A 19,752-nucleotide genomic window follows, 5' to 3' on the forward strand; every position below is an offset into this window, starting at 1 on the left:
TTAATAAATGGTATAAGAAGTGGGAAGTGGAATTATCTTTTGATCATTCACAAGCACAAGTCGCATTTTACTTTCAGGGTTAGTCAAATAGAGTGAATGAATAGGGTTAAGGGGGTGGGGGGAAATCCTCGATCCTTCCCCCCTCCCCCCCCCCCCCGGCCCAGAAGAATAGGTAATTAATTAAAGTCTTCTAAACTTGGAGTCTAGATAAGGGTCTTCTTGTCACTCATATGTTCCATACTTGATTGCATCTATTAATCAAGGTATACCCCTCAGAGTCCTCCTAAAGTGTTGTTATTGACCACCTGGTACTATAGCTGTTAACAATTTCCAGCTAAATTTTATGATATGTCATAATGATATATGATCCAATGTGGGCAAACTGCTGTGGGCACAGTAGCTTAAGCTTCTATATCTAATGTTGGTCTTATGGTTTAAAGTGAAAGCAGGAGATCTAGGTTATATTTCTACTTATGCGACACATTTCCTCTGAAAGATGCTTAAATCATTTAACTGCGACTTGATTTGCCTGCTTATAACATGGGATTATTAATACTTACTTCTCTTATCTGAATCCAGCAAAAAGCATTCTTAAAACCATGTCAAACCAATGGTTTTGAAGGGGAAAAAACTGCTGGTAAAACTGTTCATTGATCCCAGCTATTGGCAGGAAAAATGTTATAGCTGGAAAAGAAAATCATATTTAATCTTACTTGTCCATCACAAAAATCCCACAGCTTCTACAGTCAAGCTAATACAAAGAATGGAAAGGACTAATGTGGAATTTATAACCTCCCTCTTTGTTGATGAGAGGAGGAACTCTGTTCACATAACATTAGATCTTTCTTTTAATGTTCAAAACCATTAATCATTCTATGCTAATCTCATCTTGAAAATATATCAGAGAATAATTGGAAGCATTGAGTCAGAGAAATCCCTCCTTTACAGGTTGTATTCAGAGAGCAGCAATAGGCAATTTCTTCTCTACTTATCAAAACATGTGTTTGAAGAGCATCTCTTCAAGCTCCATCTTCTTGCCCAAAGTGCCCATGTCATCTTGTCATAGTTCAGGTTACATGCAGTCTATTTGGTACCTGCGGATTGGAAAAAAAGTATTTTCTAGTATAATTATCTATTTAATCCCTTAGACACAGGGAAGTCCAGAAGGACTCTTATGCTAGGGACCAAATTGTGTGTTAACAATCATTAAAGAAAAATAGTCTGGGCCAGATCATATTCCTGTTCAGGAACTAAGTACTGCAAGGAACAAGCTATTTCTGCCATGAATCAGTAAAATCATAATGCAAAAGGTAGATGGGTTCCTCCCAGGTATGTTAGTGACTTAGAGGTACAGCTAAAACTAGGTTGCATTAAGGCTAAGATGAAGCAGTGTTGCAAAAGTAGAAGAATCAATGGTTTTGCAGGGACTTGAACATGGGAATAGTATCACACTTAGTTGCCTAAATGCCACTGAGATGCCCAGGAGGTAGAATAGTGTAGAACAGAATAGGATCTGGCCTTATGATTCCGGCTAGCTCAGAATGTTTTATTACCATTGCTTTGCATTGTTTCTTACCTTTGTTTTCCTCAGGTTTAGTTTTAACAGTTGTTTATCATGTACTTGTTGATGTTGGGTAGGTACTGTACTAGCTGGATAACACTGCTACCTGTGTTAGAAATGAATATAGGAGAGTCAGGTGTTATCTACACATTGTTGAACTTTGTGACCATCAGGTCTCATAATTTCCCTCAAGTGGTTTCACTTTGATGGTGATTTCCCCCAGAACTGCTCCACTGCCCTGCATCGCCTCAGGGAGCGAGGAGGCACATGGCATCAGGGCCAGGGAGTGGAGCATTTCTCCGGAGCTGGCAGAGCCTGTGCCAGCCCCAGCCCCTGTCTCTGCCTTGCCTCACCTTGGGGAGGAGCTGCTGCCTGCCCCGCGTGATGCTCTTCCAGCTCCGCCAGCTCCGGGGAACTGCTTCACTCCCCAGCCCTGATGCCATGTGCCTCCTTGCTTTCTGGGGTGATGCAGGGGAGCAGAGCATTTCCCCAGAGCCGGTGGAGCCTGTACCAGCCACCAGCCCCTGTCCCTGTCTCTGTCCCTTCCTTGCCTCGGGGAGGAGCCACTGCCTGCCCTGCAGGAGGAGTGAGGAGCTTACCTTCAGTAAGTGTCCCACACTGGCCCTGGTGCCTCCACTGCACTCCACTCCCAGCTCCTCTCCGGGTGGGTGCGCGGCTTTTAAAAGTTTGTGCATGACCAGATTTTTACTTGTGCACGGCCGTGCATGCATGCACCTTAGAGGGAACACTGATCCTGGGTGAACTGTTTGGGGCCCAGTTTGGTAATGTTTGCCAGACATCTAAGGATGGAGAAGAAACAAGAAATTACTGGAAATGGGGGTGGAGAGGAAGTTGAAATATATTCAGTGGTGTGGCTCACTGTGACTTGAAAAAGAGTCAGTGCTAAGGGGAACTGCGCTCAATGGGCACTGAATATCTTATTCAGATGGGTTACATTAACCTATCCTTATAGTAGGTTTCCATTAACCTGTTTGCCCTATATGGGCCATGTGTTTTATAGTCATATTTCATGTTAGCTGCATTTAAATGAATTTGTAGTTGGTTTCCATGACTGAACACAGGTTGCTTTTATGTAGCAGCTTGATGATAGACAATGTATTTAATGCTGTTTCCTAGTATGTGACTATAAGACAACCACACAACCCATGCTGTTTTGGTGGTTAAAAACTTCATTCTGAATACCATATTGACTTGAATACACTTTGTTTCAGCCTGTATTATCATGAATGAGAGTAACAGATATATTCATGTTAGTATTTTATTTGGGGGTTAGGAATTTAATGGTTGAAGGTAACTATAAGGACTACTGCCTACATTAGAAAATAGGATGAAGTTATCTCAGAGCAAATGGATCCAAGAAAAATTATGAAGTTCTTAACTGGTGCAAGAGTTGGGTTCAGAAGTTGCTGAAAACGTTAATGATGGTCAGCAAATTCAAATAAGCTTAATTTCTGACCTCTTTCAATCCCAATTGTAGGATTCAGAATTCCTCAAGGTTTTCTCAGCTCTAAAATGAGATGCTTGTTATTTCTTTTAAGAATTTCTAATTGGAACTAAAGGTTAATTTGACTGAAATGAAGTGTCTTCAAAATTAGATGAACAGCTCAATATGCACAATATATTTCTATGCATAGGTATGTATAAAAAGATCTGCACATACATGGGTTACATCTATGCATACACATACAAGCAGAGGTAGAAATCATCCTTCACCTTTCACTCATCCCAATATAATTATTTTTTCTGTGCCAGGCATTGCACATGCACTGGCTCTTTTTGCTTGCACATTTTATCTGCCTTGTAACAACTCTTCTTTATGTTTAGTGGTAATTTCACAGGACTCTACTATCTCATTTGTCAAAGTAAATTGTCCTTTAACAGCCACACTGGTCCTTTTTTCAATCCTTCAGTTTTTTCTAGCACTCTGTCATTCATTCTGCAGGGACAAAACACTTACCTATTATTTGGTACTCGACCCATAGGACATTGGAGAGTCCCAATGGGTAGAATATTTACCCATTGGGTAGATGAATTAATAAAGGGGAGTTATTAATCGTAAGATTAAGGATCTCTTTCTGCTTAATGTTGCTTCTGGCTGTGTGTGCTGATAATCTGCAAAGTGTGAAGTGCCTTGGGATGTTCAAATGACAAGCTACATTGTAACTAAGAAGTCATTGTGCATTTATTTCCAGCTGAGGTTGAGGTTTTAAAAACTGGCTTTTTATTTCTTAGTCAACTGTGAGTTGCAGCTTATGTGAGAACTTCTGCCTTACTTGTAACCAATGTTTAAGTTCTTGGGTGCACTACCTGAAACAAGATCCAACTCCATATGGTAGCTACTCAGTAGGGCTGTGTGAAGCTTCAGTCGCTGATTCGATTCAGCCTGATTCGGCAGCTGAATTGCCAAATCTGAATCAAATCAGGAGACCCTTTATTGTCTCTGAATTGAATCGGAACCCTCCAAATTGATTTGGAAAGATTTGACGATTCAGCCATAAACACAGCTTTAAATGTTTTTTTTCTACATACCTCAAGGTACCAGGTGGCTCATGAATGCTGAGATGGTGGAGTGGATAGATCATCCCACAGGAGTACAGGGAGTGCCCAGTACATTTGGCAGCAGACCCAGAAGTGGATCAGAAGCACTTCCAATCCACTTCCTGGTCATGGGGGACCCCACCCCACTTGGCTCAGTGGCTGGTGCTGGGGGGGGACAGGACACGGGGATCTGCTGCTTTGTGTGACCCCCGTGCTCCTCTTGGGTGCTCCATCCGCCCTACAATAGGTGCATTCACAAGCCATGCCTAGTACCTGGAGGTACCTAGAAAAAATATTTAAAGCTGTGTCTGTGGCTGAATCGCTGATTCTCTGAATCAGCACCAAATCTTCAGCTGAATCGTATTGGGACAGTGATCCGAATCAACAAATTGAATCACTGTCCCCAATTTGGGCTGAACCTGAACCGAATATGGGCCATTTTGCACACCCCTACTACTCAGTGCTTTCTAAATATGACCTCTCTCAGGGTGTCTCAAGTTGCGCAGACCAAATTTTCAGACTCGAAAAATGAAGCCTTTTTGATTGGAGGGAGTTTAACTAGGTACATCAGGTCTGAAGCTCTTTAATTTTGGATTTGATTCTGAACTTCAGAGTGGTGACAGTGCTCCCTTTCTTTGATTGGCATCATAATGGCCAAATTAATAAGCTTCTAAAGTTCACTATTTCAGGTGTTAATCCCTGTGGATATGTTTCTGTTCCTATCTTGATATGTAGAGGGAATCTTGGGGTTTGTTTTGTTTTTTTAAATAATTTTTTGTAGTGGCTGCAGGGAAAGACATGAAAATGCAGGTAGTTCATAAATTAGAATAAGAATGTAGAGCGCTATACCAAACTTTCCAAGGACAGTGGAGGAGAGAAAGCCATGGTTCATAAACTTAGAAATGTGGTGTTATGTTACTATAATGAAGGCTAATGCATTTTCTTACTGGCAATGCATAACCAAACAGCTTCTGATGTCTGGTCATGAAATAAACTTTCCAGCTATCATAAAGCAGAAAAATAAAATAGTTAATATGATACCCCATTTGACATGTGTGCTCTGTTGTAAAAGGACCAAAATCTTTAATAGTGAATTAAAAAACGTGTTTTTAGAAAAAGCATCTTTATTTCAAACTGTTAAAATCCATTGGCTTATTTGTAAGAGAAATACATCCTATAAGATTTTGAAAAATGATATTTTATTTACCTGTGTGCAATACCCATTAGTCTAGGAAAATATGTTAACTTTGATATTTGATGACTTTTTTACCAAAACAAAATATTGCTGGGAGAACAATAAAGCATTCCTTGTTTTGCTTTGATATGTGTGATTCCATCAACAGGAAATTCATATAAACTCTGCAGGTTGAAAGTTGATTAACCTTGGAATGCAGAAGGAATTCACCCTTCTATTATGTGGTGAAGAGAAAGACATTCCAGTAAAGTTTTTAACTTCTCCACTTTCACAGCTGAGTTGTGCCATTCTTTCTCCCATTTCCAATAATTCCTGTTTCTTCACCAGCCTTAAATGTCTGGCGAACATTACCAACCTGGGCCCCAAACAGTTCACCCAGGATCCCTCTGTCCCCCGGACACATGATTAGTGTAGCCCTGCCCTCCACAAAGTGGAGCTGAACCAGGTTGCCCTGCATCTCATCTGCATATAAATTTTCAGAGGATCCCAGGACTGCCAGTGACTAGAGCAACCAGTTCCAGTCATGAGTAGGGTACTAATTAGCACATGGATCCTTTGTTGGGGTTGCTGGAGTATATACACATAGAGTTAGGTATTTAACTGGTCAAATAAAGTTCAATCAATTGACCAGTCAAATATTGGTCAGAAATTATAAGAAAAAAAATTTGCTAGATCCAAATAATACACAGAAAAAGCACAGATTTTTCCATTAAGAAATGGGTACAAACAATTAAAATCTTTTTTTTTTGTTTGTTTTTTTGGGGTTTTTTTGTCAAGAAAACTACAAAAAGTAGGGGTTGTTTTTTTTTGTAAAATTGCTATATTGTTTAACCAGTTAAAATATGCAGTCAATTAACTGCTCAGTTGACAATATTTGACCAGATCCATAAAAAGCACACAGAAAAATTTCAAGCAGCACTTTAAAACTCTTTCAGATAGACTCAGCTGGGGACAGATAAATAACTACTCATGGGGCACATCCACGCCTGCACGCACGTGTGCTTTCTCAAATAGGAGCAGCACAAATTTGTGCTGGGGATTTTTGTCTCAGTGCATGTGCTTGAACATGCACTTTGGTGTGGGGCAAGTTGTGGCACTTGGGGCAACATGACCCTATCTAGGTCCTTCCGGATCTGCAGCCAAGGAGAGATGGCCCCAGCAGTATAAAAACCTGCCCTGTGTTGGCCCCAACAATATAAAATCCTGCCCTGGCAAGCCACTCAGGGCAACAGGCTCTGGAGCTTCTGAGGCCCAGCCAGTTGCTATCTGGGGACACAAACCCTTGTGCCAGCTGGACTGCTGAAGCAGCCGTAACCTGGAGTGGCCCCTGCACCCTCTACTCACTGCAGCAGTCTGGCAGTGGGGGCTGCTGCCACCTGTGACAGCATCTGCCCCCTTCAACCTGTAGCCCCATGGCTGCGTGCCTGCCAGACCCAGATGGGGTGCCCCCAGATGACATGTGGGCAGCTATCAACCAGAAGATGTGCTCCTTCCAGTGGCCTGCTTTGATCTGTCAAAGTGTGTCCTCTTGGCCCCAAATGGCCAAGAGGTCAGCCACCTCATCTATCCTCCAGCTGGGTCCCCAGTGCTGGCCTTGGACAGGCTCCTCTGCCCAGGTCTCACCACTTGTCTCACCAGCAGAGATCCTGGTGATCGTTGTTTAAAATTGCAAATATTCTCATAAAGAACCCAAATTCTCTCATTAAAAGACCCCAAATAGTGTTCTGCTATTAAAATTAAATGCCACTGTATAGAGAGATCAGTTGGGGAAAGTTTTATTGATATATTTACAAGTGTAAAGTAATTTGTAGGTGGGGTTGGAGGAGTTTGTGGGTGAGTGTAGGGTGCGTGAGAGTGAGAATTGAGGCAGGGGCTTGTGTGGGGGTTTGAGGCTTGTTCCTTGGTATGTGGGTGAGGGGTTTGTGGAGGTGGCTTAGGGGCGTGGGTGTTGTGGGGGGACTGGGTCTGGGGGGCTGGTCAGGAGCGATGTGTCTCCTGCCCCTCCACAGGGTGCAGCACCCCCTGCACAGCACACTGACTGCCCCTCCCTGCCCCCCACAGGGCCACAGTTTCCTCCACTGGGCCCTGTGGGCATGGTCCACATGCTCCCCACAGAGCCCACATCTTTCCCCACACCATACACATGCCCCCTCAGGGCACACGCCCCTCCCCCTGTATGGTCCACAGCCACCCTGCAGCAGCAGCAGCAGCAGCCATTGGGGCACTCAGCACCCTCCTGGCACAGTCAGATGTGGTCCCTGCAAGCGGTACTGGGCCCTGGGTGATAGCCCACACTGCCCGAAGGTACACAACCCTGCACTGAGCTAGTCCATGCCCACTCAATGTGGCACAGGCAGTGCCGGGTACCAAAGCATCACTTTGATGAACCCCAGCCTCTGGTTGCCTCAGGGCATGGAACAGGACCATGCTTTCCCCTGCTTTTTTTCTGGGGTTTTTTGACACCAGGCTTTTTTTATACCTGTATTTATTAATCCATCTCTTAATACAAAGTAGTAGGAAATGTATCTGTGAAGTTAATGGCCCTTCTTTTTTTTTTGTCTTTTATGACAAATAATTCTTATCCATGAACATTATAAAATTTCATGTATCCATAAACATGCACCACTAACAGACCTAAGAAAGGTCTTTTTCAGTGTTGTTTTATTATTGATATTTTACTACGGCCTCTGGTACGTTTTCATGTAAAGGTGCCATGGGACCTGATCCCAACAATTGCACATCCTTCCATGCTACACAGGGATATGGCATGTGGCATGATTTTGGAATTGGGGGATCGGATTCCAGTTGGACTCTTTCTGTTCCAAGAAATTGAAAAATAAGCGCGTGCAGATGGAGGCCTGGGCTGAAAATCAGATGATTATTAGTTGGGTTGGGGCCAAAAGCAAGCTGATTGGTGGCTTCTGCCCCAGCACCACACCAGGGATTCAAGCTCATCCTGGTGCAATCTCAGCCTTACAATCAGTTGGTTTTTGACTGGGGCCCATACTGCACTGGGACCAGTTCCAGATTCAGTCCCAGTCCCTGGAGACTCCTAGGTTTTGACCTGAACCTAGGACTGTCCGGTGGGAGTCAACAATCAACTAATTGTCAAAACCCCATGCTGGGTAGCTTTGGCCAGGCTGCTGGACACAGGGGATCAGAAGGTCCCAGCCAGAGTTGCCTGATACATGGGGTCTAAATGTAGAATATTTTTATGCCTTGTATACCTTATATGGGTATATGTACACCTTAGATTGGGTGTGCATATACCACCCTTGCCATTTAGGCTTCAATTAACACATTAATAATCAAAGCATGAATGTTAGGTATAGAGGGGGCCTAGAGTATTTCAGTTGGAAATAAGAAAGAAAAAACAAAAAACAAAACATTTCTTACATCTCTCTACTATTCATTATGTAAATCAGTACCACAGTAGTCTTTCTCCTTGGTGATTATTTAAAGCAGTGACTTTCAGTTGGGCTGCCATAGCACCCTAAGGTGCCTTGAGATCTTTTTAATGGTGCAGCAAGATGCTGCACAGTATTAGCACTATCAGGTCCATAATCATGAATGATAACATGAGCCCAGAGATTTCAAATATAAATCCATAGTGTGAAAAGCATTCTGAACTGCTGTGGTCTTTCTGAGTCCTTTGCAACAGAAAAATTTCTCTATTATAACGCTGTACCCAGAATAAAAGTTAAGAGCTGGCATTCTCGAAGAGGTGCCTTGAATCTAAAAACACTGAGAACCACTGGTCTAAAATACAGATTTAAAATTAATTTAATAAGAATTAATGTAATAGTTTTTAGTGTAACCTATGTTTGATCCAAAAGTATCTTTAAGTTTCTCTGTATTTGCAAATGGTGGAAAAACAATGTGATACAGTCACGGCATATTATTATGCATTCAAAATTGAATGGGTTTCATGTCCAGAACTTTCTGAGGCTGCTAGATAGACACATGGCCTAGTTATGTAATGAATTTGCTAAATCCCAGGGGTGTTTGTAATCAAGGAAACTACACTAATTGTGTCTGCTCAAAGGAACAATAATCACACTTCTTTAACTAATAATTATAACCAAGCACTACAAATCATAAGAAACTTGAATTTTTAACCAAAATGCTTAGAGACTGGTTCTATTTTGAAAAAAAGGAAAAAAGGCTGGTGTTTTTTTAAAAAAAAATTATGCCTGTCTTCCTTACTATTTTGCAATTATTTCCTGGGGAGTCATGGAGAGAATGAATGTGTATACCAGGTATTTTCTATGTTAATTAATATGGGAGAGGATTGAATATCTATTATATAATTAATATTGTGTGCCTTTTGAAATTAAGTGTTTAAACTTTTGAATATGTTTTCTTTTCAACATCTATTCAACATCCTTATTTAAAGGACTACCTCAAAGCCTATAGAAATCAGTTGTCTCCTACCCTTCAAACATTAATGTATAAGTATTCACATATATGGTGAATTTTGTCATTTGCTTCAAGGAAACTACTTAATCCATAAAATTAAGTATGCCGATAAGGGGTTAAGAATCTATTTATTTCAGTGATTCAAATGCAGCTTAACAGGCTCATAATATTTTTTTTTTAATTAGAAAAGTACCTGAAAAGGGTGGCTTTGTTTCTAAAGCATGATTTTGTGTTGATGCACATCTCATGTCACATCATTAAAATTCAGTAAATTTCATGCGACAAAAGTCTAACACACAACTTGATGCAGAAGCAGTCATTTAGAATCTCAGAAATTCTTGTATTCTATAATACACAGGGCATATCAAATTCTATGAAGAGCTGCTCTATAAATTGTAGATACCTTTAAATAGCCATTTTATTGAGCGTGGGAAATGTTGAACATGTCTGAGACTTCCATATGTGGACAGCTATGAAAATACTGACTGACTGAAATACTAAACTGAAGATTCAAAGTGTCAACTGCATTTTTATATGTTTGTAATTCATAAGTCTGTGTGTATAGCTTCTTTCAATGTAAATATTTTTTCCTGTTTTTATTTTTGCAGGACTATACCTTGACAATGTATTTCCAGCAAGCTTGGAGGGATAAGCGGCTATCATACAACGTAATACCTTTAAATCTTACGCTGGACAATAGAGTAGCTGATCAGCTTTGGGTTCCTGATACCTACTTTCTGAATGACAAGAAGTCGTTTGTACATGGGGTCACTGTGAAGAACAGAATGATTCGTTTGCATCCAGATGGGACTGTCCTATATGGTCTGAGGTCAGTATCATCCTTTTAAAACTTTTTTTTTAATAACAGTTTCTGATAGATAAGTATTCTTTTATATTCTTCACTATCATACTTCCTAACAACTGCAAATGACTTATACTTAAATGTTTAATGATCAATAAAACTGTTAAAATCATTTTGGATAATCTGAGAGAATTAGCTATAATTTTTAGTAAGACTTTACATATTTGTTTTAATAAAAGATGAGTCAATAGAAGCATTTTAAAATAAGATTTCTGCATTAAAAACTTCCTGTCATTGTTAGAACTACTCCTTAAAGGAGCTAAAATAGAAAAAGAGAGAGAGATCAAATAAAAAAGGAAAATATGTACAATGTCTAAACTGATTGCTAGTCAGATGCTTCATTATTTAAACAACTTTTGAAAGAAGATCCCCAGGAAAAACTAGGAGCTGTCTTAATAAAGGAAAATGTTCATCATATCCATGAGGTACATTTGGATTAGGAAGATTTCTATGTATTTTTTTTTAATATCATTTACATTGATAACTGGATCAGACATTAAAAGCAAAGCAATGGCAAAGCATGGAATATTTTCACTGTTTCATATGGAGGCTTGACAATTGTGAGGCATGGCCTTTTGTTGTAGTTCATATAGAACAGCATTCCTTCAGACGGCAATATATTACATACCATTCTGCTTACAGTGGTTAGAGTGCAGCACACTTTTTATAAACATGTTTCCAAATGTTGTCCTGCCCTTATTGAACAAAGCAAAGATGGAGTATGACTATTAGGACTGTACGAAACAGCACTGGTTTGTTTTGATTTCCATTTTGCCATTTCAACGGGACATTGTGTTTTGTTTCGAGTTTTGTCCTGTTTCAAAAGCACTATTCTGTTTCCTTTTTTTCAAAACTGTTTTGCTGTTTCGACGTTTCACCCATAGGCTATAATGGGGAAACACAAAACTGCCTATAACTGTCATTCTTGCTTGATTTGGATGAAACTTGCAAGGATGGTAGCCCCTTCTCAGGCCATGAAGTCTGACAAGTTTCAAGAAGGTAGGTGCAGGGGTTTCTGGAAAACTGCGTCTCAAATTTTTGAAAGCAAAACTTATGTCACGTGTGTGTGTCAAGGCACAGCAGGGTGAAAACTGCAGGCATGGTAGCCCCACTGGAGTCCATGAAGCCTGACAGCTTTCAAGGAGATAAGTGCAGAGGTTTTGGGGAAACTGCACTTCAGGCTGCTGACAAGCAAAACTTGTGGGGGGGTGTGTATGTGTGTGTGTGTGTGTGTGTGTGTGTGTGTGTGTGTGTGTATGTTAAGGAGCAGCAGTTCACCATATATGTGAAAACTGCAGGGATGGTAGCTCCTGCTGAGGCCATGAAGCCTGCCAAGTTTCAAGGAGATAGGTGCAGGGGTTTCTGGGGAACTGTACCTCAAACTGTTCAAAGCAAAACTTGTATCACTTATAAGTGTGAAGGCACATAGAAAGCTCAGTTCAAACCATGCTTTTAATGCTGTTTTTCTGTCCCTCCCCCAGAGCACTGGGATTGGAAAGGACCTCAGGGAAGGATCACAGTCACTGGCCAGCTACACTTGTCAACATCAGAGCAGTCATTCCCTCCTCATCCCCCTCCCTCTCCTTAGTTTCTCATTAGCTGCAAGCAAGCCCAGGTTCAAAACTTAAAATGTTTAGAAAATTTCAGAATGTTTCGACTACCCTAATTTCATTTTGAAGCTGTTTTGAAGCCTTTCGATTAATTTCAATTTCACTGTTTCGAGCTTGAAACTAGTCGAAACAGCCTCGAAATGAAACAGCCGGCAAAATTTCGCACAGCCCTAATGGCTATGTTTCTACAAAGTCCTTTGTCTTTTTTGTTCTGTGATGTCATTGGTGTCTTTTTTTTCTCTTTCTAGTCCAAGCTATACATGATCAAATGTAGTTACTCTTTCAGGGGTATTCAGTGACCTATATGAAGCAAGTTCTTTAGGCCATATCCTATGTATCTCCAATTATTGAGAATCGTAGTTTTTCAGCAAAGTCTCCAAGAATTCAGTAGATATGGAAATAACTGTGACCTCTTAGAAACTAGTTTGAGGCACATTGAACTATGTAGGATGGTTTATAAGCCAAAATGTCTTTTTTCTATTTGTTTCATTGATAGATGCACTGTGGCTCCTAGCCAGGCTCCATGCAGCAGAATTGCTGCTGTTGTAGCCCTGGGAGGCCCACAGAATCCCAGGTAAGGTTTCTGGGGCCAACCCATAGCCTTCCCTACCACCCCTGGGGTAACTTGCGGCATGCCAGAGTATGTGTGGCACAGTCATTCCCCAGGAACTACTAGAGACATTGCCAGGTGCGCTGCTACCAATTGTCTCTGGGAAACCAAACATCCACACCATGTGCGGACACTGCCATATTGATTAGTTACTGCACTGTGAATCTAAGAAGAATCAATACAGATAACTAGAAAATAGGCACAGAGCTGCCAAAGTACTTTCAAGTAATATGTGTAATTTATACAGGTTGATTTATGAAGAGTGCAATTAGAATTTACACTATGAACATGCAAGGAACTCTAAATTGTTTGGACACTAATTACCAAAAGGAAAATTTGCATCAGATTCCTCTTTGTTAAAAATTGTTGTGTCCAAGCTGAACATGTCCAACTGTGGCAGGTCAGAATGACCAGTTTTATTAGTGGTAACACATCGAGCTGTATATATGTTAGGCTATACAATATGCCAGATAACTTAGTCTTGTCCCAAAGAGTTTGAAAGGTGAAATGCTGAACAAATGCATTATAACAGGAATGCCTCCTGGATTGGACAGGGTCTTCCAAAGCTTCCAGGACATGGAGAGAGAGAATGAGCATGTAAATAGGAGATTAATACAGGAAAATCTCTTATGTCTTGGTTTAGGGAGGGCTAAACTCACAATATGTTTGGAGGATGATTTGAGTATTTGCAAAGAGAGGCAAGAAGTTGAGTTATGCTTTAAAGAAGCAGAATAAAGAGCTTTAAAGAAGCAGAATAGATTGTAAGAAAAAGGTGAGGAGAGACAAAGGAAGGTGGGGTGTGTAGTCAAGTTGAAGGCCATCAGAATTCATTCCTCCTCTTATTTCTTTTGCAATAACGGCTTAAGAGGCAGTACATACAGCCAGTGGTTTGAATGTAGCCTTGTTTAACCAGTTCAAGTGACTTTCTCAATAAAAAACTACACAGCAAGTTTTTTATTGAGAAAGTTACTGTGTTTTTATTGCTTAGGAATAATTAGGGGAAATATGCATCTTGTCCTTTGCAAAAAAATAAAGGTTTGAGAAAAGCGAACCAGAGGAATGAAAGGGCTATGGGGAAAGAGATAGATACATTAACAGAATATATGGGGTATGGAGCAAGGAGCACATAAAAGAAAAATGAGAGAAATTAATGTACAGCTTACTAATACAGTATGTATTGTATAGAAAAGTATATGTATAGAATAGTATTTGGGGGACAACTTGATCTTATAGCTGATTTCTAATTGCAGCAGACCTTATTGCAGTCAGTTTATAACTAAAGTTTGTGCCTAACTCACTTTCTCTATACAGTTGTGTCTGTTTATTTAGGCATGCCTTTTTAATTATTGACTGGTGGGGATGGGATAAAGAAGCACATTTCTTCTGGATTGCAAGATCCATGTTCAATTTACTGCACAGTCCTGCCTCTTCTTTACTGTCTGAGTAGAGATTAGTATTTCACCAGCCCCTTCCCCCCCCCCCAAAAAAACCAACAAAAACTAGTATAAGTGCTACAACAATTCTTAACAACTAGATATATGTGGTAGAGAATAAAAATGTGACCTACATGAAATACATTCTTAGTGGGGTGGTTATATAAATTGTATCTGTAATTGCAGTGGTGTATGATTTCTAATGAAACATGAAATTGGTAGGAAATTGCATGAAAACTGCAAAGTTCAGTCGTCTTTTTTGCTGACGGGAATCAGAACAATTTATTCTACTGTAGTTGAAGTGCCTTGTTGGAACATTAATGCAAGCTAGGTATTGCCTTGTTAGCTGTTAGAAACAGTTTGCTGTTGGTAGGTTTATAACTACCAATCAGGTGTAAGTTACAGTCAAGTCCAGGTATGCCATTTTAGTTTCTAATGCACATATATTAAAATTAGCGTGTTTTTTGTTAGTAGTGTGTTTTCTGTATAAGAAAATACTAAGTTGTGCTCTTCACATTCTTAGATGCTTACCTATGTAGTTTTTAATTAGTAGTGTTTTGTGTTTACTGCAGGGGGGTGGGGCATCCTTTCTTCTTTCCTTCCTTTTTTGGTGTAAGTAGAGGTTATTGCTTCTTGGAAATAGCAAAAACTTGAGTCTCTCCATTGCAAAAAAGACAATTAAAATAAAATTGTGTAGTCTCAAACATGAGTTAAATTAGCATTTTCATATCATAGTGGTAATGTAGCAAGATCTTGGATAAGGTTTTGCCAATGTTTTCAATTCAACAAGATACTTAAACCTTCATATTTATTAGTCTTCCACAAACCAATGATAAACTAAACATAAGATTTGACATTTTCAGTGTTTATAATTTTTTCATTGCTATTTCTGAGAAAGTACCTTAACTTGATTGCTTAATAAAAACTACAATATTATCCTTTTTAGGAAATGTTTGCACACGATAAGCAAAGGTGTTTGAAAAACGTATTTTGTTTACATGAAAGGGTTCTGAGACAATTCTTCTTCATAAGCTTTTGAAAATAAGTTTGTCCAAGTTCTTCAATTTTCAGATACCAGGCAACAAAATCTTGGCCATTTTTATTTAGTTTTGTTACCAAAAATTAGGTACATTGTAGAGGGTTTTGGCTCACTTTTTTCAAAACAGATGCAATATTTGTAAAAGATATCTATATATAGATATACATATCAATATATAACACTATATATTGACATATAGCACTATATATTGATGTAGATAAATAGTTATCTATCTATTTATCTATATACACACACATACAATTTTGCAAAAAATTATATGAATAAAATAATGTGTAATAAGTTCAACTCTACTTTCAGCTACACTAGCTTCATGCTTCATTACTCCATTGCTTGTTCTGGGTCGAGATAATCCTCCTTTTCTTGAGGCTAGGTTAAATCAAGTCTTTTTCTATTTTACAGTTTAAACAATAAGCATTTTGGTTCTTCTTTTTAGTTTCAATTTCTTGCAGTCATGTTGTATATCACTCATACTTTGCACTTCTGTGGGAAGAACGTCTGCAGCAGCTTCCCTTAATAAATGCTGTCTTGTGACACCTCGGTTGTGTAGAGGCACACAACTCAAAAAAGAGACCTCACTTCTAAGATTTCTTTCTTTGACAGTGTTCTCCACTGTTTGGTTAGAAACCAAAATAACATGGGGTGCTATGATACAGTTAAAATACTAGCCAGTAAATATCCTGGGCTCAACTGTGCAAAACCAATACAACCTAGGACAATGATTATCAACCAGAGTGCTGTGAGATCCCTCAACCAGAGTGTCTAACCCTTGTGTGAAAAGGTAAAATGCTTTCCTCCCCCTGTCCAGCTCCCTGAGCCTACCCCAGCTATCCCTGCTGTGGCTGCAGCTACTTCTCTGAAGATTTCAAACCCTGTTCTGCCTACCTCCCATGCTCCCGCAGCATGCTCTGCTGCAGGTGATTGTGCACATGGGTTGGTATTCAGAGAGCCGTAGACACTCTTTGCATCCCTAATCATCCCCTCCACTTCTCCCAGGCTCCTGAGGTCAGTAAGAAGGTTTGTGGGGGTGATTGCTGGCCTGTGAGACTGCATAGGAGCAGCCTCACTAGTGGGGGGGGCTGCCCTTGTCCCATGCAGTACAGATTGCAGGTGGGGAGGGTGCAAACGGTGGAAAGAGCAGGGCACGACAGGGTTAGGTCCTGCCCCTGCTGCTCTTATGTGGCACCAGCTAGATCAGTGGTTCCTAACCTTTTTTAGCTTCAAGGTACCCTTGCTTACTTTTTTGAATTTGGATTCTAGCTCAGTGATTCTTTGTTAATGGCTGAACAACATAGAGTGTGTGTGGCCTTTCAGGTCAACAGTATGCTAATAGATGTTATCCCTGGGAACACTTTCAAGTTAGGGTTATCAGTCCGAATAATAAGGCAATGTTTATGCTCACTTATATAAATCAGAGGACTAATGATATGGTTCTTAACTGTAACAATTCCTTGTGTGCTAGTCCATGTGCCTTTTACCTAACTAAAAGATATGGCATTGGTCAAGTTCTTGGTGTTACCTTTTGCATTTAACAAAGGCCTTGACTTCAAATGTGGTGGAGGAATAATTTTATTTAAAAGTCCTACAAATACAAATATACATGTAGGAATGCTTATCAATTTATAGAGAAAACCTTGCTGCTTCCACCCTGAAAATAAGGGAAAAAAAATCACTAATAAGAAATAAAACTAGAAAAGATGATTGTATTATGTTAGGTTTTGATTTTTTGTATGTTAGGTTTTGTTTTTTTGTTTTCATGATGTGTTAAGATCTGGAAAAAATCAAAACATTTAAAATCACCATATACAATATTAAAAAATAATCCTTATTTAAGAGTCATTTTGATTGTATCTAACAAGTTTTTTAGAAGAGTAAATAACTCATGGGCTTTTCATCTGTAGCATTACATATACTTTCAAAGTTCATAATTTATCCGCAAATAAACCTTCAGCACTTTCCCAGAAATATCTCTATTTTCTGCTAATAGTTGTTGGATCTTTTTCCCCAGGTGAAATGTACATATATGTTTTTGGGGGTGTAGGGGATGGTTGTGTTTTGTTTTGAATTGCAAGACTGGAAATTTGTGACATTTGTCATGAATGATTCTAGCATTCTGGTATTAAATACTGCAGCTTGTAGTCTTTTAAACCACTATTACATAAGAAGGTTATTTAAAAAATTAATCAAAATCATATAAAGTGTGCAGTGGTAATATATTTGAATGCCCATCTATGATCCATATGTCCACATGCCTTAAAAGAACACGTTACTTTTTTTTTTTTTTTTAAATATTGTTACTTTGCTGCAGTAATTTACTTGATTTTATTCCTGGCCCATCCAATAACATGCTCTTACCTCATAAAAGAGGAATTTACTGTGATTTCGAACCCCCTTTTTAATAAACGTGTGGGCTGTGTATGTTTCTATAGGTCTGTGTTTGTTAAAATTTTCTATGTTGCCTTAATTTTATCAAGATAGTGCTAATCTAAAAAATATAAATCTGGCTGTCCCATTATTTCACCTTCTTATTCTTTGGTGTCTGACAATCCTTTGACTTTGTTCACCTTTTAGGTTTTCCTAGTACCACCTGTATGTATTATGTGATCAGATGTATATAACTTCTAATTAGACTTGACAGGAGCCAGGAGGCACTTTTGTAACTACCTGGCTTGTCCTGTCATTGGAAGGAAGACAGAAAAAAGATGGTCAATAATAAATGTTGACATCCCCGATTTTAGTTACTTTTATCCTTGAATTCCATCCCTGAAAGCATTTACCATTGGGTATTACATAAAGGACTGAACTAAGATATAGCCAGTTGTAGGCAGTAAATAGTCAATGGGATACCAGTTGGCCATTAGCCTTCTAAAAATAAATATTTATATTTCAAAAAAGGATGAGTTTTGTGGCTGTACTTTTCCCTTCACAAAAAGATGGTATCTTAACTTATGTTTTCAAATAATACCGGACTTTATCAAGGTTTTAGAAAGAAGGTGAAAATTTGGATGGATCTTAGTGTTTCAATTAAAGCAAGTGGGTATCTTTTGGAGATACACTATAACTTTTAACCATCCAGCAGCAAGAACCAAATTTTTCATTATTATAGTGCACATTATAATAACACCTCCCTTTAATGGTTTTTTTCTCCCAATCCTGTGGGGTTTTTTTGTAATGAGGTTGTATTACATGTTTTGATAGTCTTTATAACACAGCCTCTATAGATAGTAGGGGTTTTTTTTCCCATTGTATGAACTACTTGACTGCTGCTAGGATTGCATGTCAAGAAAATTTCTCTTTGGTTGCCAAAACATACCAAGTTCTGCGTACTTTGATGTTTCATTGATTCGTGTGGAACATCAGTAGAACCTAGAGACATGGGAGTTGGAATGATTAATAATCAATTAGTGTGGTGATTTTATGCTGAGAGTTGAGTACAGAAAGGTGAATTTCATACTGTGGATACAAACATTAAATATACTGACTCAAATGAAGCAAATATTCTAATCTACAAAAATGGCAAACACTTGTTTTATGGAAACTTGGCTAATGCTTTGTTATGTAATATATGTAATTGTATGTGCTTTGACTAATGAATCCAGTTTGGCTAAAATTGTATTGCACATTATATACCAGGACTATCCACTTGGCAGCCTCAACAGGCCCAGGCTCCTATCCAGCCACCTTCCCCCTATCACCACCCACACAATGCAGTGGTCATGAGGGGAGTGTGGTGCTACCTGTAGCTCTCAAGTGTGGCCCCAGTGGTGCAGGCTGCTCAACATGCTGCCCCCATCTGCTTGGAAATTGGCCTGCCCTGTACTGCAGTGACCACATGTAGTACTAGTGACAGAAAGAATCAGTAGTTGGACATTTCATAGCCTTCTCCCTAGTTTCTTATTTCAGAACTTAACAAAGAAAAATTAACTTAACAAAGAAAAATATATTGAATCTCAGTGCTTCTGTCAGTCTTGTTGGACTGGTACTTGTCTTTAAAACTTATGAATTTCTTTATCCTGCAGCCCTTTTGGAATTTCTGAGGCATTTCTGTCTCTCAATATTTGAAATGAGTAGGTGGAGAGACCCTTTGAGTTTTCTATGTCCTGCAACTTTCCCTCTGCTTGATGATGAAGAATGTTATATGAGGATCTCCTAAGGGAGAGGAGGGTTGGAAGGGAGAAAGGTGGTTGAAAAGAGCAGAATTAAGTATGGATGGAATAGAAATGGGCGGCACAAGTTCCTCCATTTCCCTACCATAAGCTGCTTCACCAGCGCCCAACAGTTTTATATCCAGAGACCTAACTTAACACTAATTTTAAAGCTCTGACTATGGGTTTCCAGGCAAACTGACAGCAATTCCTAATCATTAGAAAAGCAGGCTTCATCACAACTTTATAGTTGTTATTAGAAGGTAGAATTATGTGCACAGTAGTATTACTTTGTCCTCTC

General features: G+C 39.4%; 1 protein-coding gene across 4 annotated transcripts in view; it reads left to right on the top strand.

Moving 5' to 3' along the window:
* The window catches only part of GABRB2 (gamma-aminobutyric acid type A receptor subunit beta2), a 284,788-nt gene that overhangs the window by 102,191 nt on the left and 162,845 nt on the right, over nucleotides 1-19,752 (top strand). For all 4 annotated transcript variants that reach the window (XM_014597681.3, XM_014597682.3, XM_059733472.1 and 1 more), the window contains one exon: nucleotides 10,343-10,563. In XM_014597681.3, the coding sequence (XP_014453167.1) occupies nucleotides 10,343-10,563 (221 nt within the window). The remainder of the gene's footprint in view (nucleotides 1-10,342; nucleotides 10,564-19,752) is intronic.

This window comes from Alligator mississippiensis, chromosome 9, assembly GCF_030867095.1.
Source record: "Alligator mississippiensis isolate rAllMis1 chromosome 9, rAllMis1, whole genome shotgun sequence".
In the NCBI taxonomy this organism is placed as follows: Eukaryota; Metazoa; Chordata; order Crocodylia; family Alligatoridae; genus Alligator; species Alligator mississippiensis.